Here is a 27,858-nt window from a genome sequence, read left to right as displayed (position 1 = left end):
CCGACAATTGTGAAAATTAACCGATGTGGTTAGTAATGTCACGACATAAATGAAAGAACTATTTTGAGTATATTTCGAATTAAGTTAGAATTTTATTAGAATGTCGGGTTGGGGAATTAGAGAAATTACCAAAATGCCCCTAGGGTTTTTTTTAAAAAAATTATGTGAGAGGGGTAGATTAGTAAATTCAATGGTATTTTTGACTTTTCTTCTTTTATTTTTTTTACTGCTGCCTATTACTTATTTAAGGAAAGAAATGAATAAAAAAAAGATGGAAAACCTCATTTTTTTAGAAAGAAAACTTCCAAGGCAAGGAAGCCTCATTTCTTCTTCTCTCTCTCTCTTTCGTGAACTAGAGCTAGCCAAAACCAGGGGATTCATTTTGATTTCTCTCAGTTTTTGAGCAAATTTGATACACAAGATCATCCTAGAAGCTTTGAAGGTAAGTTCTTTTCCTTGGGGATTGAAAACTTCACTAATTTAGGTTGGTTTTGGATGAGGGTTTTGGGATTTCGTGTCTGTAGGTTTAGTTTGAGTTGTGATGGTGTTTTTAGGTCTGTTTTGGGATGTGTTGAAGTTTGCATCATGTGATTTTAATGGTTGTTTAGATTGAATGTATTTGAGTAAGCAATTTGAGCTTAATTTTCATGTGAGATGGTGATTTTGAGTTAAATGGTGAATTGTGATTAAATGATGTGTTGAATATGTTGTACTTGGTATATTGAACTGTTTTGGAAATGCAATTTAGGTCTGAAATGGTTTAGGTTCGAGCTGGGGAAGAAAACCCAGAAATTTTCTGGTATGGCAGCAACCGGTTGACCGGTTGGTTCTGATGTACCAGAACCGGTCGACCGGTTACAGCAGGGGAAAATTTCTCGGGGTGGAACCTAGTACCTGCCTTTGAATGTTTTTGAGTTATTTGAGTTATTTTAATGTTGGTGAAGGCTAAGTCTAATCGGTTTTAAATTAGGGTTTTAATTCACAAAATATCAAGTTAAGGTATTCATTTGAGTTTTAATTGTCGTGACATAGGACTGGGATCGCCTAGCTTGTTTTCCACTCAGGTCGGCCCGTACTCTTGACTTTTGATCTAAGGTAAGAAAAGTGGTAAGCACCATACGTGGTTAAAGATTAATGGATTAATGGAAGTGGCCTTAATTATTATCATGATGTTGATTAAATGTTTATTAAGCCTAGGTTATGACCTAGGGTTGGAAACGGTTATTACCGTTATGAGTAATTACTCTTGAAACCGCGGTTAGGTTTCTTACTTATCGTTTGCTTTATCGGGCAACGATAGTGACATATTCAGCTCGTATGTGACGAGTGGTAAAAAGGGGTACTTTATTAAGTACCAGGAATGTGTAATATTTAAAGGAATGCTTATTATATCGAATAGTGAGTAAACATGATGTCATCAGATTAAGTTGATAATCATTTTCTTTTAGTTATTGTTTTGATCACTTTCTTGCTGAGTCTCTGTGACTCACGGGTGCTTTATGGTGCAGGTAAAGGGAAGGCTAAAGTCGAGCAACCATGAGTTTGTGGTCGCAGCAGCAATGTACATACCAGCCGCAGTGGCACAGCCCAGTAAACAGGATGCTCTATTTTGATTGTATTTTGGGAAATATAAAGTTTATGTTGTAAAATATTTTGAAACCAGTTTGTAAATATTTTTAAAACAGGGGGACCCCGTAGTCCATATTACCTATCTTTTGTTAAACAGTTTAAAAGTTGAATTTTAATTATCAAAATTTAATTACCCATACTTTTGGTATAATTACATATTATCTAATTATCAGTATTTTATTAAATTGCACACACGTGGGGTCCCTTTTAGACAGGGCGTTACAGTTAGGTTTGAATTATTTGGCAATAAAATAATGAAAATATCAGTTTAAATTCCCTACAAAAGTGGCCCGCCCTAAACAAGTGGATTTGGGCCTCACTTTTTGCAATTTTTCAATTTTATCTTTTCTGCATCTAATTTTCTCAAAAACGCCAATTTTCTAATTCTACCATTTGAATGCCAATTCTAACTATTTAATAACTATAAATAATTATTAAATAATATTTTCATTTATCATATTTATTAATTGAACCATAAAAAGTATCATAATTAACAAATATGCCCCTATAAACTCTTTCTTTACAATTTCGCCCTTACTTAGTGAAAATTTCACAAATAGACATAGTCTAATTTAAGAATTATAATTGATTAATCAAAACCAATTAGATGAGTCTTACAAGCAATATTATCTCAACTAGTGCGGGAACCATGGGTCTATATAACCGAGCTTCCAATAAGTAGATCAAGAATTTATTACTAAAATTCACTAACTTATTAATTCTTCGTTGAATCCACGCATAGTTTTTAGAATTTCACTCTGAGTATATAGAATGCTCTATATGTTCCACCATATAGACACATCATTAGTTATCAATTGTTATAATCCTAATTTGATCAATGATCCTCTATATGAATGATCTACACTGTAAAGGGATTAGATTACCGTTACACCCTACAATGTATTTAATCCTTAAAACACTTAACCCCGTATAAATGATATTTCAGATTATGTGAAATGAGATCTCCATCATTTATTTTTGTTTGGTCAAGCTTGAAGGAGATCATCCTTTACTTACTATTTGCAAGATAGAAGCTATAGACTCCATGTTTATGTTAGCACTCCCACTCAATTGCACTACCGTGTTCCCAAAATGTACGTATCACCCTGACCCAAAAGTAGGCTGAACAAACAAATCAAAGAACACGAATAGCCTCTTGAGATCGAGTCTAGTCATAACTGGATTAAGATCATTTGATCTAGGATCAACTAGGCGATATTGATTTGAATAGATATTACGGTAAGTTTAATAAATCTATGTCAAAGTTCAATATCGGTCCCTTCCGATGCATACTCCATGCATCCAACCTGAGCTTTACTTTAACCAATGCTCTGGAAAGAACATAGCACTTCTCCAAATGCAAGTAAACTCTGTTGTAGATTATCATATCAGTAAAACCCGGTGTCTGATAAATCTAGGAAACTTTATTCACATAGTCATGTTTACTTTCCAATGTGTTGACGACACAATAAACAGGATCAAGTATGTGAAAAGGGTTTCAGATGAATTTATACATTATGTACATATATAATCATGAAATAAATCATGTGAACCATGCAACATTAAATGTTATTTCTGATCTATATTAATAAGTAAATCTGATTATATTGAAATGAGTTTTATTTAGGGCATAAAACCGAACACTTCTTACAATAAGCAAGACACCCGCACACTTTGAAGTAACCACTGCTTGGCTTTCTTCCTCTCTATAACTCATACAAAGACGTCATTTTTATTCATAGGTACTTTATTAAGAATATGACATGCTATAAAAACTGCCTCCCCCATAAGTTGTTGTTCAAGTTGGAGTACACTATCATAGAATTGACTATTTCAAGAAATGTTCTATTTTTCCTTCTGGCTACACTATTTTATTGTGGTGTATCTGGTGCCGAACTCTCATGAATTATACCATTTTCCTCACAAAAATGAGTAAATTAATTAGAATAGTAAACGCATCCTCTATCACTTATCAACACTTTTATTTTCATGTTGAGTTGATTTTCAACCTCCGCTTTGACAATCTTAAAATCACTAAAGGCCCCATCCTTTTACTTTAACAAATATACATAAGTATATCTACTATAATCATCAATAAAAGTAATAAAATACCTTTTACCACCTCTAGTTAGAATTCTATTTAATTCAGTTAAATCACTATGAATCAAATCTAACAATTTTGAATTTCTAACAACACTTGGAAAAGGTTTTTTTTAATTAACTTTGCCTGTACACAAGTTTCACATTTACCATAATTTCTTATATCACAATCAATCATGCCATATTTTTCAACTCTTTTCATAGTAGAAAAACCATTATGAGTTTATCTAAGATGCCCCAAAAATAAACAGTCATGCTCAATCATATAAATAAAACTAGATGCTTTATTTTTGCCAAAACTAAAAGTTACATCATTGGTGTACAATTTCACCATTCCCTCACAAGAGTAACCCTTGTCCAAAAATACATTAGACTTGGTAAGTATGAGCTTACCAAAATCATAAACGGCCTGGGTTTTCCAAGTAAGTCACCACTATCAAGTTTTTATTCATGTCGGGCACATAAGCACATTCATCAATGTGACTTTCTTACAGGAGGTGAAAATGTAAAGACCGCTAAACTTTAATTTAGAAATTATAAATAGGGTTTAATTATGAAACTTACATATTAGTTATGAATTTTCATTTTAAGGAGATTTTTTTGAATTCCGAATGCATTTTATATGTCATATATGAAATTCCATATTTTTACATGTTTTATGCCCGGCAACATCGGAATGCGATGTTTGGCTATTACAATCACATTTTAGTATTTTTAGTATAGCGGCGCAATATAGTTAGACATTGGGAATGTCGGGAGTAGTTGAGATTTTGGAATTGACCAAATCACCCGTAACTGATTTTATGACTTTTTGGCTAAGTGAGGGGCAAAATGGTCTTTTTTCCCAATTAGAGTTTTGTCTTTTAGTGGATTAGTTTAAGATATTAATAAGATTTTTAGGCTGATATTATTTAGATAAAACCTATAGTTATTATAATTTTATTAAAAGTGGGAAGAAAAACACAAAAATCATTTTTCTCTCTGTCTTCAACCCTCTCTCTGTCGAGCTCCCTAGAAAAGCTAGGGTTTGAGCTTGTTCTTCAGTAATTTAAGGAAATCTTAACGAGCTTTTAGTGTATCCAAGTCAAGGTAAGGTTCCTAGCATCTCTTTATTTGGTTTTGGAAGCTTTAAGTTGAGAATTATGCATGATTTGAGTATTAGGGTTCTATAGTTGTTGTTGATGTTTGTTGTTTTTTTTTTTAAGTTAAATTATTGTTATTTATGTTGATTTGAGCAGGTTGTGGTGGGTGTTGTAGGGTTTGGGCAAGCTTCGAGTTCAAGAACTCAAGCTTGGCTCTTTAATGGTGGATTTTGATTTTGAGCATGTTAGGTTGTTCTGTTGCTTAGAATATGTTCTTTGGGGTATATTTGTAGGTCTGAAAGGTTTGGCATGGTTTGGATTCGAATTGGTTGAAGTTTCGATTTTTTTTTGGGTTACCTGGTGTAAACCGGTTAACCGATTTTACAGGCCCTGTAAAAATAGTTAACTGGATCAGGCCCTGGTTTCCCAAACTTTTCGTGTTATCGATTCGTGTTAGTTTTCGAGCTTTGGTTGGTTAATTCCTTGATAGTTTAGGGTATTGCCATGTTAACTTTCAGTAGGAAAACTTTTGGTTTAAAACCTATGTCCACGAATGTGATTTAGCTTGTTACTCACCCGTGTTTAGAGTGATATGATTTAGGGGCCTATAATTCACTGAGCACTTGTTCCATTCAGGTTGGTCGGCACACCTGAATTCGGAAACAAGGTTAGATTAGTATAATGTTACGCATATGTGTTTACATATTTAGCGTACTTGTTATTTGTGCCTGTTAGAGTATATTGATAGCAGTATCATTATACATAGAGTTATACGGGATATTGATAAATTTATGTTTGGCTCAAATAATTATTGATGCTATCACATTGGTATGGCTAGAGTATGAATAACATACTGAGTATAGGCTGATATTATGGTCGATAGTATTGTCTTCTGATAATTCTATACTCAGCATCGTGTGGGACACGGGGATAGGATTATTGTTGGGTGTATGGGCGTCTGATTATAATCCGGGTTATTATTATGTTATTATTTATGCTTTTCTTACTGAGTCTGCTAACTCACAATTGCTATTTCCACCTGTAGGTAAGGGCAAGGCGAAGGATGAGCAGCTGTGAGAGCGGGAAAATGGAGATTCTACATGCCGGGGGGGTTAGGCCTAAAGCGTACGGTCTTTGGGACATCATGGCTTATTTTGAATAGTCGCTAGGCGACAAACTTTTGTATATGCACAGTGAAACATTGGTAAATACTCTTGTAAAGAGGATCCCAGTTTATTATAAGTATAATATTTTAATGTTTACAATTAATTAAGCAAAATTTTAAGTAATCACGATTTTTAATAAACTTGGTTATTAGCAACAAGCTGCACCATCAGTTAAAAGTTAACATGCCTAAGATAGTTAAGGTGTTACAATTTTGTATCAGAGCTGCCAGGTTGTCTTCCAAAGATCGTCACGACATGTACAATAATCATCAGTGATCTGCTCGTCTCACGGTTCAGTAAGCCTTTATTGCTTTAGTAGTTTATTTTAGTAGTATGATTTAAGAAAAGCTTGATAGGAAGCATGTTAGTAGCTTGATAACTGACTAAGCGAATGTTTTAAATTCCCAAATAAGCGGTGATTAGTAAGTTATACTTGATCACAATCTGACTAGATTAGCTCTTCGTTACGCAGGTTGTTCTAGTAATATGGACTCTAGGCGAAACACCAGGAGTCAGGGTAACTCGGTCGAATCCAGTGGTGGTCAGGGAGTTTAGATTCCCCCAAATGCTCATGGCCGAGGCAGAGGCCCTAGAGGCAGGGCACGCGGTAGGCACCTGCAGTCTTTCTCAGATGTCTCAATGTGATGAAGGCCGAATAGTGGCTAATAGTTATTAGAAGAATTTTGGATTTCATGGGCATCATAGGCAATTACAGAGTGGCCTGTGCCACATTCTAGTTTCAAGAAGACGCTCTAGTATTGTGGGACATGGTGTCCCTGACAAGTGATGTTACTACAATGACCTGGGAAAAGTTCTAAGAATTGTTCAATGCAAAATACTATAATTAAGTAGTCAGAAGTGCAAAAAGGAAGGAATTTACTCAGCTGACTCAGAAAGAAAATATGAGTGTTATGTTGGAAAAATTATTTTACTAGGATCTAGATTTACTACCATGTATTTTTCATTAACATCCTAATATGAATTCTAAAACAATGAAATAAACACATATAAAGTTTAGGAAACCTTACATTGCGTGCAGCGGAATAATATGTCTCCTTCCACTCAGATCTCTAACCCTTGTATCCTTTCTGTCACAGAGTATTATCAAGATCTGAGCCTGGATTTCTTTCTCTCCTTCTTTGATGCTGATTCTCCTTCTTGTTGGTTGGATTCTACACAATCTTCCACATTGTGTGGGCACTTCTCTATCACTAGGGTATTTCGAAATTGAAGAGAAAAAAACAGAAGAAGAAGGTGGCAGCTAGAGAAGGCTTAGAATTTTCTCTGAAGGAAATTAGATGCAAGTCATAGTTTCCTAAAACCAACACTTTCTATTTATAGAATGCCATCTAGGTCTAGGTTAGAATTGTATGGCATTAAAATAATGAAAAATATAAATGGTAAACCCTATACAAAGTGGCCAGCCATATTAGTGGATAATGGGCCTCACTTTGCAATTTTGCCATTTTGTCATTTTTTTGATCCCATTTTCTCAAAAATGCCAATTTTCCAATTCAACCATTTAAATGCCAATTCTAATTATTTAATAACTAAAAATTAATTATTAAATAATATTTTCATTAAATATATTTATTAATTTAGACATATAAAGTCTCTTAATTAATAAATAAACCTAGAATCTCTTTTCTTTACAATTTCGCCCTTGCTTAGTGAAAATTCATAAAGTATACATAGTCTAACTTTAGAATTATAATTCATTAATTAAAATCAATTAACTGAGACTTACAAGCAGTATGGTCTCAACTAGTATGGGGACCATGGGCCTATATAACCGAGCTTCCAATAAGTCGAACCGAATTTACCATGTGAATTCCCTAACTTATTAATTCCTTATTGAATCCACACTTAGAACTTGGAATTGCACTCTCACTCATAGAGAACGCTCTATATGTTCCACGATATAGATACGCTATTAGTTATCCATTGTTATAATCCTAATTTGATCAATGACCCTCTAATAGATGATCTACATTGAATAGGATCCAAATTACTGTTACACCTTCAATGTATTTTATCCTTAAAACACTTAGCTCCGTATAAATGATATTTCAGCGAAGTGAAATGAGATCTCCACCATTTATCTCTGATTAGCCAAGCTCGAATGATATCATTGTTTCACTTCTAAATTCCTATAGAAGTTATAGACTCCATATTTATGTTAGCGCTCCCACTCCATTACACTATCATGTTCCCAAAATGTACGTATCACGCTGACCCAAAAGTATGCTTAACTAACAAATCAAAGAACATGTATAATACTCTTGAGATCGAACCTAACCATATCAGGATTACGATCATTTGATCTAGGATCAACAGGTGATATTGAATTAAAAAGATATTACGGTAAATTTAATATATCTAATCAAAGTTCAATATCGGTCTCTTCCGATGTATACTCCATACATCCGATACTGGTAAACTTTGCCAATGCCTTGGAAAGGACATAACACTTATCCAAGGTGTAAGAATACCAATCGCTGATTATCATGTCAGTCTAAATCCAGTTAACTGACAAATAAGGGAATAAACTTTCGAAGATATAATTAAGATTATATTCCACTGTGCTGACAACACTATAATCATTAACGAATACATTATATATATAATCATGAAATAAATCATGTGAACCATGCAACATAAAATGTTATTTCTGATCTTTATTAATAAGTAAATCTAATTATATTGAAATGGGTTTTATTTAGTGCACAAAACCTAAAAAACTCCCACTTGCACTAATATAAAACAAAATGTGCATTTCAAATAATCTCAACACCTTGATATATGAATCAAGTGTAGTAGTAGTATACTCCTCGTAATAGGATCTGACAGGTTGTATTAACCACAACCTTTTCTCCACCATTACTCTTCCTTAATCACAAAATCCTTGATATTGTGAAATTCCTCTCTATATGTCTACTCTCTTGGGATATTGGATTCTATAATTTTGGCAACTACCTTTTGGTTAATCAGGAAATAACACTAGCAGTTAAGATAAGTTGGAAAAGTGCCACAAATGTATAGAACTTTCCTTAGACTGACTAAGTACCTTTCCTGCAGCTTTAACATTCAGTCTCTCTGTGGTAGACTCAGAGACTTCAGATAGGTTTTTACACATCTCAAAAATCACTACTCCACCCCAGAGTAATCACCATCTTATTAGCCGACTTTCTACCACAAAGGCAAGTCTCGAAATCTGATGTGGTGTAGTCTAAGAGTTTTAAACACACCCTTATCGACTAACATATAGTTCATCTTCTTAATCTTAAGATTTACTTGATTTTCTTCCAATGTTCCTTTCCTGGATTAATCTGATACCTACTCATTACTCCCACTCAACAGCATGTGTCTGGTCTAAGGCATACTAAAGCATATATGAGACCTCTCACTGTTGATTTAAGAAATTGTTTCATGGCTTTACCTTTTCTAGAATAGTTGAGACTTTTCCTTAGATAAATAAAATCTATGCCTAGAAGTCGAGAAGCTTCTATAGATTGCCATTACAAAGAAAAAAGCTTCATCATCTTACCGAAGTAAGCTGCTTGCATTAGAGTAAGTAATTACCAGGTATACCACAAGCCATCGGTTTAGATAAACTCAAACCTTAAAATACCTGATTATATTGTAATGGGTTTTATTTAGGGCACAAAACCCAACATGTTATTGAATACACAACTCAGTTTGATCGATTGGCAAGATTGGCTTTGGGAATATTGCCAACCGATTTTAGCAAGAAAGAAAAATACCTGAACGTGTTGAATTCAAAGATAAGACATGACTTAATGATCACCACTAATAACAACACCACCTATGGTTATATGATGGGAAAGGCACTTCGAGCTGACGGGGCAATGGAGTGCACTCAAGAGTCTCGAGGGACTCAGGTCGTTTGTGGGGCTCCTACTCCTCCTACCTCAGGCTTTAGTAGGGGAGGTAGTGGCTCGACCACAAAACAAAAAAGAAAGGCACCTACTGCATGAAGTGGCTCAAGTCATAACAAGAGCTTCTGAGCGAACTAGGGACGAGGATATCGTCAGGGTAACTCTGAAACCCGATACACTTACCTAGAATGCCCCAGTTGTAAAAATTATCACCTGGGAGAGTGTAGAAGTAAATGGTGCTTCCAATGTGGGTAGTCATGGAACTATAAAAGAGACTGCCCACAACTTAAGAGAGAAGAACAAAAGAGTGAAGCCGCTCCAGCTTTGGTGTTTGCTCGAACTTAGGCAGATGCAGAAGCTAGCTCCTAAGTTGTAACAGGTCAGCAACTCTTACTTTTGTGTGTTATTGGACTCTGAGCCACTCATTCTTATGTGGCAGCAGAAACTTTTAGTAAATTAGGTAGACCGCATGATAGTTATGATATAGGGTTTGGAACCCTACTGCCTGGCGGAGAATTTGTCATCTCCAAAAGGTGGATAAGGTCTATTCCGATCAGAATTGAGGATAGGGAGTTGAGTGCTGACTTAATAGAAATGGGTTTAGCGAATTTCGAGATTATACTTGGAATGGATTTCTTATCCAAGTACTCAGCCAGTATTGATTGTAAACAGAAGATGGTTATCTTCCAACCAAAGGATGAGGAACCGTTTGGTTTTGTCAGGTCTATTCAGGGATCTCGGATCCCAGTGATTCAGTACTAGCAGCTAGAGAATTGTTACGAGATGGATGTCTAAGGTTTCTGCTCGTGGTATTGGATATAACACGGCCTGAGTCAATTTGGCCAGAAGACATCGAGGTGGTTTGGGAATTTTTAAATGTTTTTCTTGATGAACTTTTGTGTTTACCACCGCAAAGAGAAATTGATTTTATTATTTATTTGGCACCTAGTGCAGAACCGTATTCTAAGCCCCCTTACAGAATGGCTCCAGTAGAACCTAAAGAATTGAAAATTTAGCTTCAGGGGTTGCCTAACCTAGGTTTTTCAAGGCCTAGTGTGTCAAGAAGAAAGATCGATCTTTGCGTATGTGTATTGATTATCGAGAATTGAACAAACTGGCAGTCAAGAACAAGTATCCTTTACCTAGGATCAATGACCTTTTCGATCAGCTTCAGGAGAAGACGGTCTTCTCAAAGATTGATCTCCGATCGGGCTATCATCAGTTGAGAATTCGAGAGGAGGACATTCCAAAGACTGCTTTCTGTACTAAGTATAGGCATTATGAATTTCTGGTTATGTCCTTTGGACTAACCAATGCTCCCGTAGCTTTTATGGATTTGATGAATAGGGTATTCAAGGATTTCCTCGATATTTGTGTTATTGTATTTATCGACGACATCCTTGTGTACTCTCAATCAGAAAAGGAGCATGAGCAACATCTTTGGATGGTTTTACAACAACTTCGAGAACATAATGCAAAATTCAAGAAGTGTGAGTTTTGGCTATCTCAGATGTCCTTTATTGGACATATTTTTCAGTAAAGATGGAATCAAAGTGGATCAGGGAAAGATTGAATCTGTCAGGGATTGGCCGAGATCGAAAAATGTTACAGAGGTTAGAAGTTTCTTGGGTCTGGCTGGTTATTACCGTCAGTTTGTAGAGGGATTTTCTAAGATTTGAACACCCTTAACCGAGTTTACCAATAAGAATCAACGGTTTATGTGGACGGACAAGTGTGAAGCAAGCTTTCAAGAGCTGAAACAGAGATTAATCACAGCTCCAGTGTTAGCCCTACCTTCTGATAAAGAAAAGTTTGTAGTTTATTGTGATGCATCCAGACAAGGTTTGGGATTTGTGTTGATGCAAGCCGATCGGCTCATCTCCTATGCCTGTCGTCAATTGAAAGAATATGAACAACAATACCTAAATCATGATCTAAAACTTGTCGCGATAGTGTTTGATTTGAAAAATTGGCATCATTATCTGTACGAAGTGAAATGTGAAATTTATAATGACCATAAGAGACTAAAATATTGCTTTACTCAGAAAGATTCGAATATGAGACAGAGGCATTGGTTATAGTTGGTTAAGGGTTATGACTATGAAATCCATTACCATCCTGGGAAGACCAATGTAGTGGCTGATGCCCTGAGCAGGAAGGGTCACGGGCAGGTAACAAGTATGATTAAGATTTTACCTAAGTTAGTAGAGGACATGGTCAGATCAGGCATTAAGTTTGTTGTAGGCAAACTTCATAACTTGATGCTGCAATCTGATCTATTAGAACGAATTAAAGATGCTCAGTTAATTGATCCAGAATTAGTAAAGATCAGAGAAGAGGTTTCAGCTGGTCAAGCCAAATATTTTATAGTGTCAGATAGCGGGATGCTGTTGTTTAAGATCAGGGTTTGTGTTCCAAGTAGTGCAGAACTTAGAAATGAGATTCTTGAGGAGACCCATAAAACTTCATATTCATTGCATCCTGGCTCTACCAAGATGTACTAAGATCCTAAACCCTATTTCTGGTGGAGTGGGATGAAGAAGAATGTGGTGGAATTCGTATCTCGGTGCCTAACTTGTCAACAGATTAAGGCTGAACATCGGAGACTGGCAGGTCTATTGCAGCCATTGACACTTCCTTAGTGGAAGAGGGAGGATATCAGTATGGACTTTATGGTTGGATTACCTAGAACCACGGGTATGGACAATTTAATTTGGGTTGTGATAGAAAAATTCACGAAGTCTGCACATTTTCTACCGGTAAAAAAAAACCTTTACAGTGGATCAGTATGCAGAGTTGTAGGTAAAAGAGATAGTAAGATTACATGGCATTCAAAATTCTATTATATCGGATCGAGATCTAAAGTTTACTTCAAAATTCTAGCAGAGTCTTCAGCGGGCTATGGGTACCAAACTAAAATTCACTACAACTTTCCATCCTTAGCCTTATGGATTGTTCGAAAGAACAATTCAGATACTGGAAGATATGTTATGAGCCTGTGTAAAGGATTTTGAGGGCTCCTTGAGTAAGTATCTACCACTGATAGAGTTCTCGTGTAATAAAAGTTATCAGAGTACAATAGGGATGGCTCCTTATGAATTGTTATATGGCAGAGAGTGTAGATCGCCCATTCACTAGGAGGAAATCGGAGAAAGGAAATACTTAGGTCAAGAATCAATGCAACGGACTAATGAAGCCATAGAAAAGATTAAGGTCAAAATGCTTGCCTCTCAAAGTAGGCAAAAGAGTGATGCAGATCCGAAGCGTAGAAATGTGGAGTTTCAGGTAGGAGATCATGTGTTCCTACGGGTGTCTCCGATGAAGGGGATCAAACGTTTCGAGAAAAGAGGCAAATTATTCCCTAAGTTTACTGGACCTTTCGAGATTCTCGAGAAGGTTGGACTAGTGGCATATTGTTTAGCTTTCCCTCCAGCTCTATTAGCATTTCACGATGTATTTCATGTTTCCATGTTATGGAAGTACGTTTTAGATCCTACTCATGTGTTAAGTTATGAGAATCTTGAGCTACAATCAGACCTATCATACGAAGAGCAACAAGTTCAGATCTTACACAGAAAAGATAAGGTTCTTCAGAACAAGACCATAGTTTCGATCAAAGTACTCTGGAGAAACAACAAGGTGGAGAAAGCCACCTAGGAGTTAGAGTTCGACATGAGGGCTCAGTATCCGGAGTTGTTCGGGTTAGATTTTGAGGATAAAATCGTTTTAAGGGGAGGATCATTGTAAAGGCCGCCTAACTTTAATTTTGAAATTAGAAGATAAATAGGGTTTAATTATGAAACTTGCATATTATTTATGAATTGTAATTTTACGGAGATTTTTTTGAACTCAAAATGCATTTTAGATGTCATATATGAAATTTCATATTTTTGCATGTTTTGTGCCTGACAACATTGGAATGCGTCGTTTGGCTATTAAAATCACATTTTAGTATTTTTAGTATAGCCATGCAATATAGTTAGACATTGGGAATGTCAAGAGTAGTTGAGATTTTAGAATTGACCAAATTACCCCTAAGTGATTTTATGACTTTTTGGCTAAGTGATGGGCAAAATGGCCTTTTTTGCCCACTTAGAGTTTTGTCCTTTAGTGGATTACTTGAAGATATTAATGAGATTTTTAGGCTCATATTATTTAGATAAAACCTATAGTTATTTTCATTTTATTAAAAATTGGAAGAAAAACACCAAAATAATTTTTCTCTCTCTCTCTATCTTCAACCCTCTCTCTCTCAAGCTCCCTAGAACAGTTAGGTTTTGAGCTTGATCTTCAGTAATTCAAGGAAATCTTAGCAAGCTATTAGTGTATCCAAGTCAAGGTAAGGTTCCTAGTATCTCTTTCTTTTGTTTTAGAAGCTTTAAGTTGAGAATAATGCATGATTTGAGTATTATGGTTCTGTAGTTGTTGTTGTTTTCTAAAGTTTAATTATGGTTATTTATGTTGATTTGAGCTTGTTGTGGTTGCTTTTGTAAGGTTTCAGCAAGCTTTGAGTTTAACAACTCAAGCTTGGCTCTTTAATGGTGGATTTTGATTTTGAGCATGTTAGGTTATTCTGTTGCTTAGAATATGTTCTTTGGGGTATATTAAGCAGGTCTGGAAGGTTTGGTATGGTTTGGATTCGAATTGGTTGAGGTTTTTAATTTTTTTGGGTTACCTGGTGTAAACCGGTTAACCGATTTTACAGGCCCTGTAAAACCGGTTAACCGGATCAGGCATTGGTTTCCCAAACTTTTCGTGTTAGTTTCAAAGCTTTGGTTGGTTAATTCCTTGATAGTTTAGGGTATTTCCATGTTTTCAGTAGGAAAACTTTTGGTTGAAAACCTATGTCCCCGGATGTGATTTAGCGTGTCATTCACTCGTGTTATATATGATATGATTTAGGGGCCTGTAATTCGTCGAGTAGTTGTTCCACTCAGCTTGGTCAGTGCATCTGAATTCGGAAACAACGTAAGATTAGTATAATGTTATACATATGTGTTTACTGTTAGAAATATTTTACCAGGATCTAGATTTACTACCAAGTATGTTTCATTAACATCCTAATATGAATTCTAAAACAATGAAATAAACACATAAAAAGTTTAGTAAACCTTACATTGGGTGCAGCGGAATATAATGTCTCCTTCCATTCAGATCTCTAGCCCTTGATTCCTTTCTGTAGCAGAGCATAATCAAGATCTGAATCTGGATCTCTTTCTCTCCTTCCTTTGAGGCTGATTCTCCTTCTTGTTTTTTGGATTCTCCTACAGTCTTACACACTATGATTGAGATACCACTTGATGTGTGTGGGCACTACTCTATCACTCAAGGATTTCGAAATTTGAAGAGAGGAAAAGAGAGAAAGGGTGGCGCATGGCTTTCTCTGAAAGAAAAAAATGTGCAAGTCATGAGTTTCCTAAAGCCAATACTTTCTATTTATAGAATGCCTTCTAGGTTTAGGTTAGAATTGTATGGCTTTAAAATAATGGAAAAATAAAATGGTAAACCTTTTGCATAGTGGGCGGCCATATAAGAAAATTGGGATTAGATTTTTATTAATTTTATTAATTAATAAAAATTAATTTTATTCTGATAATTAGATTTTTATTTAAAAATTTAGATTCTATAAAAAATTCTACCAAAATTTTAATTTTATTTTCATAAAAAATAATTTTTGAAAGTCAAAATATCACCAAAACAAAATTTGGCACAGGGAGTATGCGCACACGGATGGAAGCAGAAGGCTGAGGGAGAGGCAGCCTCCATTGGTGTGGAAACTTGGTCAGGTGGGGGGCAAGCTTTGGACACGCCCTTGTCTGAAGGGATTTTGTCTGAGCGAGCCGCACATGACACGGTCGTGTCCCCTTCATGCAAGCGCGTAGACTAGTAACCCTAGCGTAGATATTTTTCCAACTTCAAAAAATCATAACTAATTCATGAAAAATCCAAATTAAGTTTAGTAAAACCTTAAATTTATTAATTTTTCATCTACTTTCAATAAAATTATTTCAAAATGATACTAAAAATATTTATCATCGTAAATTGTAATTTCTATACAATCATCAAATATGCACATAAACTAACATGAACACATCAAAATGAATACAAACATCGTTATAAATCATATTTCATGAAAGTAAGTCATAACATGGCTTTGATACCAGTTGTTGGCGATTATTTTACCAGGATCTAGATTCACTACCATGTATGTTGTTTAACATCCTAAATATGAATTTCTAAAACAATAGAATTTAAACACATATAAAGTTCAAGAAACCTTACATTGGTTGTAGCAAAATTAAATGACTCATTCCACTCAGATCTCTAATCCTTGTATCCTTTCTTTAGCAGAGTATCACCAAGATTTGAGCCTGATTCTCTTTTAGTTGATTGGATTCTTCACAGTCTTACACACTATGATTGAGTACGAACTTGCTATGTGTGGGCATGTACACTATAAGGGTTCGAATTTTGAAGAAAGAAAGAGAGAAGGATTCGAAAATAGAGAGAGGAAGGGAAGGCTCAAATTTGACTGAAAGGCTTAAGTGCAACAACTGCCAATCATCTGTCAATTTGAGTTTATCACTATCTATTTATAGGAATCCTTCTAGGGTTAGGTTTGAATTATTTGGCATTAAAAAATTGATAAATAAATGGTAAAAATAAGCTTAAGTGGCCGGCCATAGGATGTGGGGCCACCAGTTATAATTTTTTCCATTTTTTAACTATTTATCCTATTCTTTCACAAATGCCATATTTTCTAATTCAACCATTTAAATGCAAAAATTATTTATTTAATAATTAAAATAATTATCAAATGAAATTGCCATTTCATATATCTATTAATTAGACTTATTAAAGTCTCTTAATAAACAAATAGACCCTAGAATCTTTTTTCTTCACAATTAAGCCCTAACTTAGAGAAAAATTCATAAATAAGACATAGTCTAATTTAGAATTATAATTGATTAATTAAAATCAATTGACTGAGTTTTACAAGCAGTATTGTTTCAACTAGTATGGGGACCATGGGCCTATATAACCGAGCTTCCAATACGCAGGTCTAGAATTTACCAAGTGAATTTCCTAACTTATTAATTCCTCCTTGCACCACTATAGATTTGGAATTGCACTATCGATTTTATAGAACACTCTATATGTTCCATGATATAGATACGCTATGAAAATTTAACCATTGTTCTAATCTTAATAATCAAATATCATCTATAGATGATTTACACTGAGTAGGGCAAATTTACCGTTTTACCCCTCAATGTATTTTATCATTAAGACACTTAGCTTCCTATAAATAATATTTCTAAAACTAATATAATCACTGGAATAAGAGCTCTTCAATTTACCTCTATTAAGCCAAGATCAAAGGAAATCATTATTTCACTTCTATGTCTAAATAGAAGCTATAGATTCCATATCTATGACTAGCGCTCCCACTCAATTATACTATCATGTTCCCAAGTTGTATGTGTTGCCCGAACCAAATAGTAGGCTTTAACTAACAACTTTATGAACACAAATAACACTCTGAAGATAGAACCTAACCATGTAAGGATTAAGATTTTTTGATCTAAGATCAACCAGTGATATTGACTTAGAAAGATACAATGGTAAGAGTATAATATCTTTACCAAGATCAATATCGGTCCCAGTCCAATGTATACTCCATACATTCGATACTAGCATACTTTGCCAATGTTTTGGAAAGAACATAATATTTATCCAGGGTGTAAGTAAGCTTCATCGCTGATTATCACATCAGTGTAAATCCAATGCACTGATGAATCATGGGACATTAACTTTTGAAGCATATAATCACAATTACCTTCCACTGTGTTGACATCACTGTAATTGTGAATAACTTTATATTCTGGACTTAACAGAAATTGTATACATTAAACCGTAAACATAAAAACTACATGTAAACATAAATGACTTCTAATCTTCTATTGATAACAAATCAGATTATTTTGAAATAAGTTTTATTTAGGGCATAAAATCCCAAAATCATCTTGTCTTGCCATATAGTGAAATTGGTACCATCAAAGGGGTCCAATCTCACCAAGTCTTGGTTCATCATCTTGATTGTTTCTCCTTCTATTGAAAACAAAAAATAATCTTCTTGATTGTTAATAATAAAAGAGAGATTACAATGGAAGAATAAAATAAGATGAATAAAAGACCAAGATAATTACAACTCTCAGCAAAATATTACAAGAAAGATATATTAAATAAAGAGTTACAATCCCAAAGCATAGAATACAAATAAAAGAAAAGAGTTACAACTCAAAACTCAAAGATAAACATAAATGTAAACTATATAAATATATATATATAAAATAGTGTATATATATGATATAGAATGTATAAAATAGATGATAGTATATATATAAGAGTGTTTAGAGAAGAAGAAGAGAATAATATAAAACTAGACAATATAACAAAGTAAGAATAGAAGAACAAACACCCAAAGTGGATACATGAATCACCAAAAGCTTTAACAAGGTTTCTACACCTTTGTCCAAAAAGATTATTTCCCCTTCTATGAATCACTTAGGGCATTGTGGAAATAGTTCAGGGAATTATTAAGCTTTAGAACTCTCTAGCTTTTTGTTTGAAAGATAGAAGAGAAGAGTATGTCACAAAGGATGAACCAATGTCTCTATTTATAGTGTTTAGGATCGCACATTTTGAAATTCAAACATCCTACACCCAATTGCCATTACCGTCTTTTAATTGGTGTAAATGAAATTAAATGGGTGATTTGGAGGTTATGAGAGTTGTTAAAAAGCATACCCATAGTAAAGAAAACGTTCTAATATTAAAGCTAAAAAAAACAGTATCTAGTTACTTGTTACCCAATTTTTCAACCTTTGTAAATAACTCTCCAAACAATTTTAAAACATTTCCACTTTATTTTATATCACTTATAAACATTATAAATGACAAAATTAAATTCCCAACAACTATATTTGTGTTATAGCTTTGAATTTGTAAAAATTAAATTGTGTAACCACTCTTTACACACTTAATTGGTGATCATTTGGAAGTTACAAAATATGAGTAACTCCACTTCTTATGTTACAACTTATAAGAATATTACATGTATATAATTCCCAATCACATTTTATAGTAATTATTATATATATACAACTCTCAATATATATTATACTCATAATAATATATATATATATATAATGTATCACAATTTTAGTCTTAAATACTATATTATTTAATAAATAATATAACACATAAAACTCTCAAAGTTTTTATATAGATGCGTGAAGGTACTGAGATTTTATATTATAAAATGTCTGCAATTATACCAATCACATATTGGGCATCCATTCATGTACTAATAACATAGGGCTCGTGGGTCCATAATTAGTTGTTACGTACAGTAATCATTTTGGACAAATCAATATAAAGACGAGGTCTTTACATAGGGCGTGGGACAAAACATTAGGTCATTGCGTATATTTGATATATGTTGCGACTGTACTAACTTCTATTCTATTTTCTATGAGACACATAGTGTGCAACTAGGCCATGTATTAGTCACATCCTCTCGCATATTTATATCATGAAATGAAAACCTATTAGGGTTTCTACCCTTCACACGTCATTATTTTCCTAGCAAAAACTAGATCCACATGTCAATTAAATACGAGACTCTACTCGTTATTTTATGTAAAATATTTATCCTAACAAAATATCTCATATAAAAGGATTTTTATCATTTTTATACACATTTTTTATAAAGGAAAAGTAGAGTGCATTACTATAAAAAAGGTTGGACCTCATTGCCATTACACAAAATATTAATAGGAATATTCGAAACATCAACAATTTGTAATGTTGTTTGCATATCGACCCATTTCGCAACATTATGGGCCATAAAATTATAAAATCTCGGTAAATAAACAAAATTACAACCTAAAAACCAACTAGAAAGTCTGTTACAGGTTGTTACATAGTTATCAATACTCCAAACAGAAATCGCCTTTTGCAAAGCCTTGATAACTATTTCCGAGTAACTTTCAATGAGAACATACTGATGCTTCATACCTGAAATTCCGTATTTTAATATTCCCAGTTTGATTATTTAATTAAATGATTAATTAAATGCGGAATAATAAAACTGGTACTGAAAACAGTTTTCTGTAGTTACAGAATGCAATTCCGTAACTCCAGAGAAACTCAGAAAAACAAACAGTGCATAAAAGTAAAAACACACAAGATTTTTGTACGTGGTTTCAACAATCCTTTCAGATTGTTACTAGTCCACGGGGCCACGCCCAGAGATAAGATTCATTAGATCGGTATCAAAAATACAAAGTAATTGACTTATGCATAAATAGACTCCCTCTTATTGTATGCCGCAAGCTTGATGTATTCCACCTACTAACCGAATCTTGATAAAACTCCAAGAGCTCGAACTCCCTTCGATCACCTTGAAGAGTGCTTGAATCCTCCCGATTCAAGGCTTAAAGGCTATCTCCCGAAAGCCTATACAACCATCTCCCGAAGGTTGTGTGCTTGTATCATCCCGATGCAAGACTTCAAAAGCAATCTCCCGAAAGCTTGTAAATACCTTCTCCCGAAGGTGCACTGATGTTCTTCTTCGTTGTAGACTTGAATACAGACTCAAGACAATACAAACAACAAATAAACAGAGTAAGAGTAGAACAACTCTTCTCTACAAAACAAAGACTCTCTTTTCTAAAGATATGAATGGAATTCAAAGATACAAGAGAGGTACCAAGAGAGGTACTAAACAAAGACACTCTTTCCTTAAGATATGAAAGCAATTCTAAGTGTGTGAAAGAGATACAAAACCTAGCAGCTATGAGATGTATTTATAATGAATATACATCTCATAGACAGCTTACATTCGGTCTGAACAAGACCTCAACCCACTAGAAACTTCCCTAAAATAATTCTTCAATCAGTCCAGGAATTTCCGCTTCTGTACCTACAGAATCGTGGGCAGTAACTACAACTTTCCTTTTATAGAAAAGGAAAGTCTAGCTCCGGTTTTCTCTTCAAGAAACCTGATCTTAGAAAATGGGAAACTCAACACAAGATCAGAATAACAGCTGGTTAGATAAAAAACGAAATGGGTAACCAAACTTACCATTTTAACCTTTTTTCCAAAAATAGGAAAGCTAGACAACTTTCCTCTCAAGTTTGATTTACACAAATATGGAAACCAAATCAATATATGCCAGCTGAAATATACATTAAATAATAAAATATTTTTGTCAATTAAATATGCCAAAAATGGAATTAACAATCTCCCCCTTTGGCACTTTGATTGACAAAACATTTTATTATGAGAAAACCTGCATCAAGTGTTAGAAACCAAAGCAAATAGCTTTTTAAAGATACAAGAGTATAGAAAATACTCCCCCTGCATGAAAGCTCTCTAACACATAAAACATAGAACTTCTTTTGGACGGAAAAGCTTGCAAACCGAAGAACACAACTTTTTAAACGGAAAAGTGTTAAACCACAAACAAGCAACTCCCCCTAAAACCAAGGGTCCAGAGTTGTAACAAAAAGTTCAAGGAATCCAAAAAATAATACTACTCCCACTTTTTGTCTATCAAGGAGCCAAATATAACAAAAACAAACATGGACCAAGTCATAAGTTCAAATAAACATTAATAAAAAACAAAAGATAAAAGATTGAACCACCTATTCATCATCATTGGGTCGGAAGTATTTCATGATGCTGTCCATCTTCCTAAGAAGCAAGGCCTGACTGGTCTCCATTCTTCCCAAACGCAAGTTGAATTCTGCCATTTCTGTAGGAGCAGAAGTGGAAGCAGATCCAGCAGCAGGATCATTTGTAAGACCAGGGGAAGCGAGACCGAGCCTTTCTTTGAGCGACTTTTCCTTGAGGAGGCTTCTCGGGAATTTTGAAAGTGGTTCCAACAGCAGGCATCTCAATTGATTCATTCTCAAGAATCAATTCCTCTTGATCAGATAAAATTTTATAGATTAAGTGAGGAAAAATGAGATTGAGCCTAGGTTTCTTACCCTTTCGAAGAGAGACAATTTGCTCCCAAATCATGTTAGCCAAATCAATTTTAGCACCAATTGAAACTTTATACAAAAAGAAAGCAAGTTCATTTGAAACATTTACCGGATTGGAGCAAGGAAACCAATTTGATAGGGCAAACCTCATGAGAGCAGCATGTTGATAGGTGAGTTGAGACATATGCATGGTGTCGGAGAGTTCAATTTCATTATCACCAGAGAGATAACCGAACACCTTTTGACGATCAAACTCCACATCAGTTGGCTCAATTCCCATAGGCAAATTGAGAGCCTCAGCAACATCCTTCACAGTGAAGGAATACCAGTGTCCTCTGACAAAAACTTTGCCAAACATGAAAGAGTCCTCATCGAGAAACTCATCAGTGATGTTAGCATAAAATTCCTTCACAATTCTATCCACATACCCATCAAAACCGATCAAGGTATCTACCCATTGTCTTTCTTTCAACATGTTATACACTCCAAAAGGTTTATGAGCAATAACATTAAAATTTTTCTCCACAGTAAAATTCCTATTCTCATAGAATTTCATATCTCTAGCATGATCATTATAACAAAAATAATGAGAGTGAGGCTTGAAGTTATCAAGAGAAATACCAGAGGGCCTCTTTCTTTTCTGTGGAAGAACAGGATTAGAGACAATGGGCCTTTTTCCTTTGTCCTTCTTTGGAACAGCGGGGAGGCAACCGGAGCGGTGCATTCTGTAGTGACGAGCTCGGTTTCGGTTCTTCACTCTCGGATCCGTAATCATCAACAACAGAAGATCTTTGGGCACAAATTCTTCACTTGAATCGGACAAGCCCTCTGAATCATGATCTTCCTCACTTTCTTCTGGTTCAGAATCCGAGGAAGAGACCGAAGGGGGATTCTCCTTGAGATTTTTGGCCTTTGAAGATGAAGAAACCACCTTTTTCCCTTTGGATGCAATTTTAGGTTTAACCACTTGAGGCTTTGAAGGAGTGGAAACCTTGGACCTTGTTCGAGAACTCACCGTGGGCAAGGTCACCAAAGCTTGGTCGACATTAGGAGCACCATTCGAAGAAGAGGACTTCGAAAATGTGTGATCGGATGAATGGGATTCATCATGATCACCCAACCCAGGTGTTGGAGAAGCAATAGGAGAGGCACCAACAAGAGGAGATGAGAATTTTGCCACTGATTTTCGAGCTTGGGTCTTCGATTTCTTGGCAGACTTCGTCGGAGCAGAAGACGAACCGTAAGCTCGGTTCTTTGGAACAGGCGGCGCAGGCGGAGACACCGGTGAAGCAGAAGCAGATCCACGAGTGGGCTTCTTGGATGGTTGGGCATTCTTAGTTTTGGCCATTTTTTCTTTGAAACCCTAGAACACAACCCCTCTTACACTTTGAACAATGTTAGTCCTTTGAGAGAAAAAAAATAAAATAAAAAGAGAAGAGAGAGTGGTGATCGTGGGATTATGGGAAGTTGAGAATATATAACTTTCAATTTTAAATGCCCAATTTAAAAAAAAAAACTGAAAAAGGAAGGTAACTTCCTTACCTTTGACCCTCGTGTGGAAAGAAAAAAGGAAACCAAAGAAAGGTTTTTCAAATGTGGTCAATGTTTCCTTAAATGAAAAAAGGAAACCATATCTTCCCACAAAATCCAAGAAATAATAACCCCACCAAATCCGAAAATGCCACCAACAAGGAAACCAAAAATAAAATTAATTATTTAAGAACAAGTTTCCTATATACACCAAAAAGACCAAATCTCCACAAATAAAGGAAACATTCTAAATAAATAAATACAATTAAAACATGTTTCCATAAAATAAAAAAATAAAAGAAAAAATATATACAAGGATTCGAAAATGAATTCGAAAAAATATGCCCCCCTTTTTCTTTTATTTTTTCAAAAAATGCCCCCCAAAGAAAAATTGCAAATAAGGAACAAGAGAACACACCAAGACACAAAAACACTAATCACCTCTTAAGAGCAAAAATTGTGTCTAAGAACATAATGAAACATAACAAAAAAATAACAACATTTTTAACAAAGCTCACTTGACAACTCGATCACGAACCTTTTTTTTTTTGTATTTTTTTTTTATTTTTTGATTAAAAGACAGAAAAATAAAATAACCTTGATATTTTTGCAACTAGAATTCACAATGTCCATTTGTCTTTGTCCCTGATGAAAAAATCAAACTCATAAGAATAATCAGAAATTATTTTATCAAACTAATGAATTAATAGAATGAGGTCATACCGGTTCACAGGAAAAATTGACTCCATCACCAAGAATATTGAAGCACATCAAACAGTATGTAATAGCTTTATAACACCATTTTCGAGAATAAACAAAATTTACCACAAACTGTGTCAAGCATTAGTGTGTGAAAGTGTAAGCAGGGAACATTGCCCAATTTGTCAAAAAGACTTTTTCTGATAAATTGTACCCATAGGAGACGCTGTCACACTACCTCAATGGTAGCCCTTTTCAATGGTAGTGTATCTTCTACATAACTCCTAATTACATAGTTCCAACTTACTCAGAGATGGCTTTCACACATTGAGATAGGTAGCTCTATTCATCCAATGGAGCTTGAATACACAGTTTTTGAACAACAAAATTCGAAAATGGTAGCTTACATAACACTGTTTGATGAACCTGAATATTCCTGTGAGGAGTGGACAATTTTCCTGACAAACCTGTATGACATCATAATATTACAACATTAGCAATAAAATAGTGACTGAAATTCTTATAAGGTTGAAATTTTCTTCTAGGACAAAGACAAGACATTATGAACTCTAAGACAACTCAAATATCAAGGATTATGGAAAAATAAAAGCATTAAACAGTACAAACCCCTAAGGATTTCCTTAGAGAAATAAATCGGACCGAGTCAAGAGCTTTAGTAAAAATATCTGCAATTTGTTTGCTAGTTTCAACATATTCTAAGACAAGAATTTTATTTTCCACAAGCTCTCTAATAAAGTGATGACGAATGTCTATGTGCTTAGTGCGAGAGTGTTGAACAGGGTTCTTAGAAATGTTTATAGCACTAGTGTTATCACAAAAAATGGTTAAAGTTTTCAAATCAAACCCATAATCTGCCATCATTTGTTTCATCCATAACAATTTGGTACAACAACTACCCGCAGCAATGTACTCAGCCTCTGCTGTGGACAGAGAGATTGAGTTTTGCTTCTTGCTATGCCATGAAACCAAATTGTTTCCAAGATAGAAACATCCACCACTAGTACTTTTTCTATCATCAGCATTACCTGCCCAATCAGCATCACTAAAGCAAACAAGGTTAGAATTAGTGTCTTTTGAAAACCAAATCCCAAAATCAATAGTGCTATTTACATAGCGAATGATTCTTTTCACAGCAGAAAGATGGGATTCCATGGGATTAGCCTGATAACGTGCACAAACACCAACACTATAGCAAATATCAGGACGACTAGCAGTAAGATAAAGCAAACTTCCTATCATACTTCGATACAAAGTTTGATCTACCTTTACTCCTTGTTCATCTTTGCTTAATTTCAAAGTTGTGCTCATGGGAGTGTTGGTATGTTTGGCTTTTTCAAGGCCAAATGTTTTCACCAAATTCTTTGCATACTTGCTTTGAGTGACAAATGTTCCCTCATCTGATTGCTTCACTTGAAGACCGAGAAAATAAGTGAGTTCACCTACCATACTCATTTCGAACTCCTTTTGCATTTGGGAAACAAAAACCTGCACTTCAGAGTTAGAAGTAGAGCCAAACACAATATCATCAACATATATTTGAGCAACAATCACATCAGAATTAATGTTTTTGATGAAAAGTGTTTTATCAACATTTCCTCTCTTGTAATCATGAGAAAGCAAGAATTCAGATAGACGCTCATACCAAACACGGGGTGCTTGTTTCATGCCATACAAAGCCTTGTCTAAAACATGATCAAGAAGGTGGGAATCCTTAATCGCTCCATTTTGTTGTGGGATTTTAGGAGCAGAAAGATTATGAAAAATACCATAAGATTTACAGAATTTACCATACACAGTATTTTCAAAATCTTTTCCATGATTACTCTTACCACGAACTATCTTACCAATGTTGCAATCTTTTTGAACTTTTAATTTCAAGCAATGATACTTAAGAACATCAAAAGTATCAATGTTTTCTCTAAAAAATTCTACCCATGAAAACCAAGAGAAATCATCAACACACATAAAAATATACCTCTTACCATTCAAGCTTTCAACCTGGATTGGACCCATTAAGTCCATATGTAGGAGTTCGAGAACTCTGGAAGTATTCACATCAGAAACACTCTTATGAGAAATTTTCAGTTGCTTACCAAGCTGACATGGTCTACATTTTCCAAAGGACTCCTTACCTAATTTAGGTAATCCTCGAACAATTCCTGCATTAGACAATCTCCTCAGATTTTTAAAATGAATATGACCAAGTTTTTCATGCCATAAATCAGTGGTGTTAATAACAGAGTGACAAGTAGCATAGGTAGTGATGGTGTAACAGTTATCATTAGATCTGAACCCTTGCAAGACAATTTCACCAAGAATATTATACACATAACAATGATTACTATCAAAGCTCACAGTATAACCCTGATCACAAATTTGACTAATGCTAAGAAGATTAGCTTTTAGTCCATCAACCAACATGACATTCTTCAATCTAGGAAGCCCTTCGAAATTGAGAGTTCCTATCCCTATGACTTTTCCAACAAGACCGTTACCAAAAGTAACTTCTTCACACTGCATTGGTCTGATGTTCTCAAGATATTCTTTTTCACCTGTCATGTGTCTAGAACACCCACTATCAAAGTACCACATGTTAGTAGCAATAGTTTTAAAACAAGAAGAACCTACCAAGCATTTATTTTTGACAACCCATTTTTGTTTTTGTAAAACATGTTTATTTCTAAGGTAATTAGATTTAAACATGTTTTGCATAGTGATGCATTTAGGTCGAATGTGACCTTTTCTCCCACAAAAATGGCAAATAGGGATGAAACGTCTTCCATTCCCTTTAGAATTGTCAAACTTACCGTGGTGCTTTTTTTCTGTAACGAGAGTGCTTTCTTTGTAGAGACAGAAACCTGCGAGGTAGAAATAGTTCTTCCAGAAACAAAACTATTAGATTTAACAAAAGTGGTATTAGAATTAGGTTGATTAGAAACATAACCCAGACCTACATGATTGGTTTGGCCAGATTTTTGAATTTTTTCAAAGATGGTGGAACCTGGATTTAGCATTTTCACATTCTTTTTAATGTTATCAAGTTCCTTGGTTAAAGAAATAATTTTAGACTCTTTTAAAGATAGTTCAGATTCACAACATTTAAGTTTATCTTCCAACTCATTAATGCTGTTACACAAGACTTTATTATCTTTAACCAGAGAGCGATTTTCAGCACATTTTTCCATCAACTTACCAAATATTACCTTGTAGGATTCAACCATAGAATTCTCATCAATTTCTGACTCATCTGATTCGGATCTAGATTCTTCCTTGTTGTCATCGATCGAGGTATTATTCATGCACATGAATTTTCCTTTTTCCTGCAAATTTCTTGACAAAACACTTGTTAGAGCAACTTTTTCTTTTTCATCTTCACTACTTTCAGAATCATCACTCCAAGTAATATTCAATCCCTTTTTATTTTTCTTTAAGGTATTGGCACATTCAGATTGAATATGACCATACCCTTCACACTCTCTGCAACGAATACTTTTGTTAGATGAAAAAGGTTTAGAGGGATTGTTACTTGAAATGTCACCATTTGAGCTCTTTGAAAAGTTCATTTTATTTCCAACAGATTTCATGTATCTTTGGAAATTTTTTGCTAACAAGGCCATTTCATCATCATTTTCATCATCAGAAACAATAATTTCAGAATCATTGAAAGCATTACCA

At 34.7% G+C, this 27,858-nt stretch overlaps 1 protein-coding gene across 1 annotated transcript; it reads left to right on the top strand.

Annotated features, from left to right (window-relative positions):
• Positions 1 to 13,053: 13,053 nt before the first annotated feature.
• On the top strand, positions 13,054 to 13,533 carry LOC115696420 (uncharacterized). The gene has a single exon (XM_030623322.1). The coding sequence runs from the start codon at positions 13,054 to 13,056 to the stop codon at positions 13,531 to 13,533; it is 480 nt and encodes a 159-aa protein (XP_030479182.1).
• Positions 13,534 to 27,858: the final 14,325 nt, after the last annotated feature.

The sequence above is a fragment of the Cannabis sativa genome, chromosome 7, assembly GCF_029168945.1.
Source record: "Cannabis sativa cultivar Pink pepper isolate KNU-18-1 chromosome 7, ASM2916894v1, whole genome shotgun sequence".
NCBI classification, from domain to species: domain Eukaryota; kingdom Viridiplantae; phylum Streptophyta; class Magnoliopsida; order Rosales; family Cannabaceae; genus Cannabis; species Cannabis sativa.
This window is presented reverse-complemented; position numbering and strand designations above follow the sequence as displayed.

Bases quoted from the DNA above. Each gene is read 5' to 3' on its own strand.
- LOC115696420 (XM_030623322.1), top strand. From the start codon at position 13,054: ATGCAACGGACTAATGAAGCCATAGAAAAGATTAAGGTCAAAATGCTT.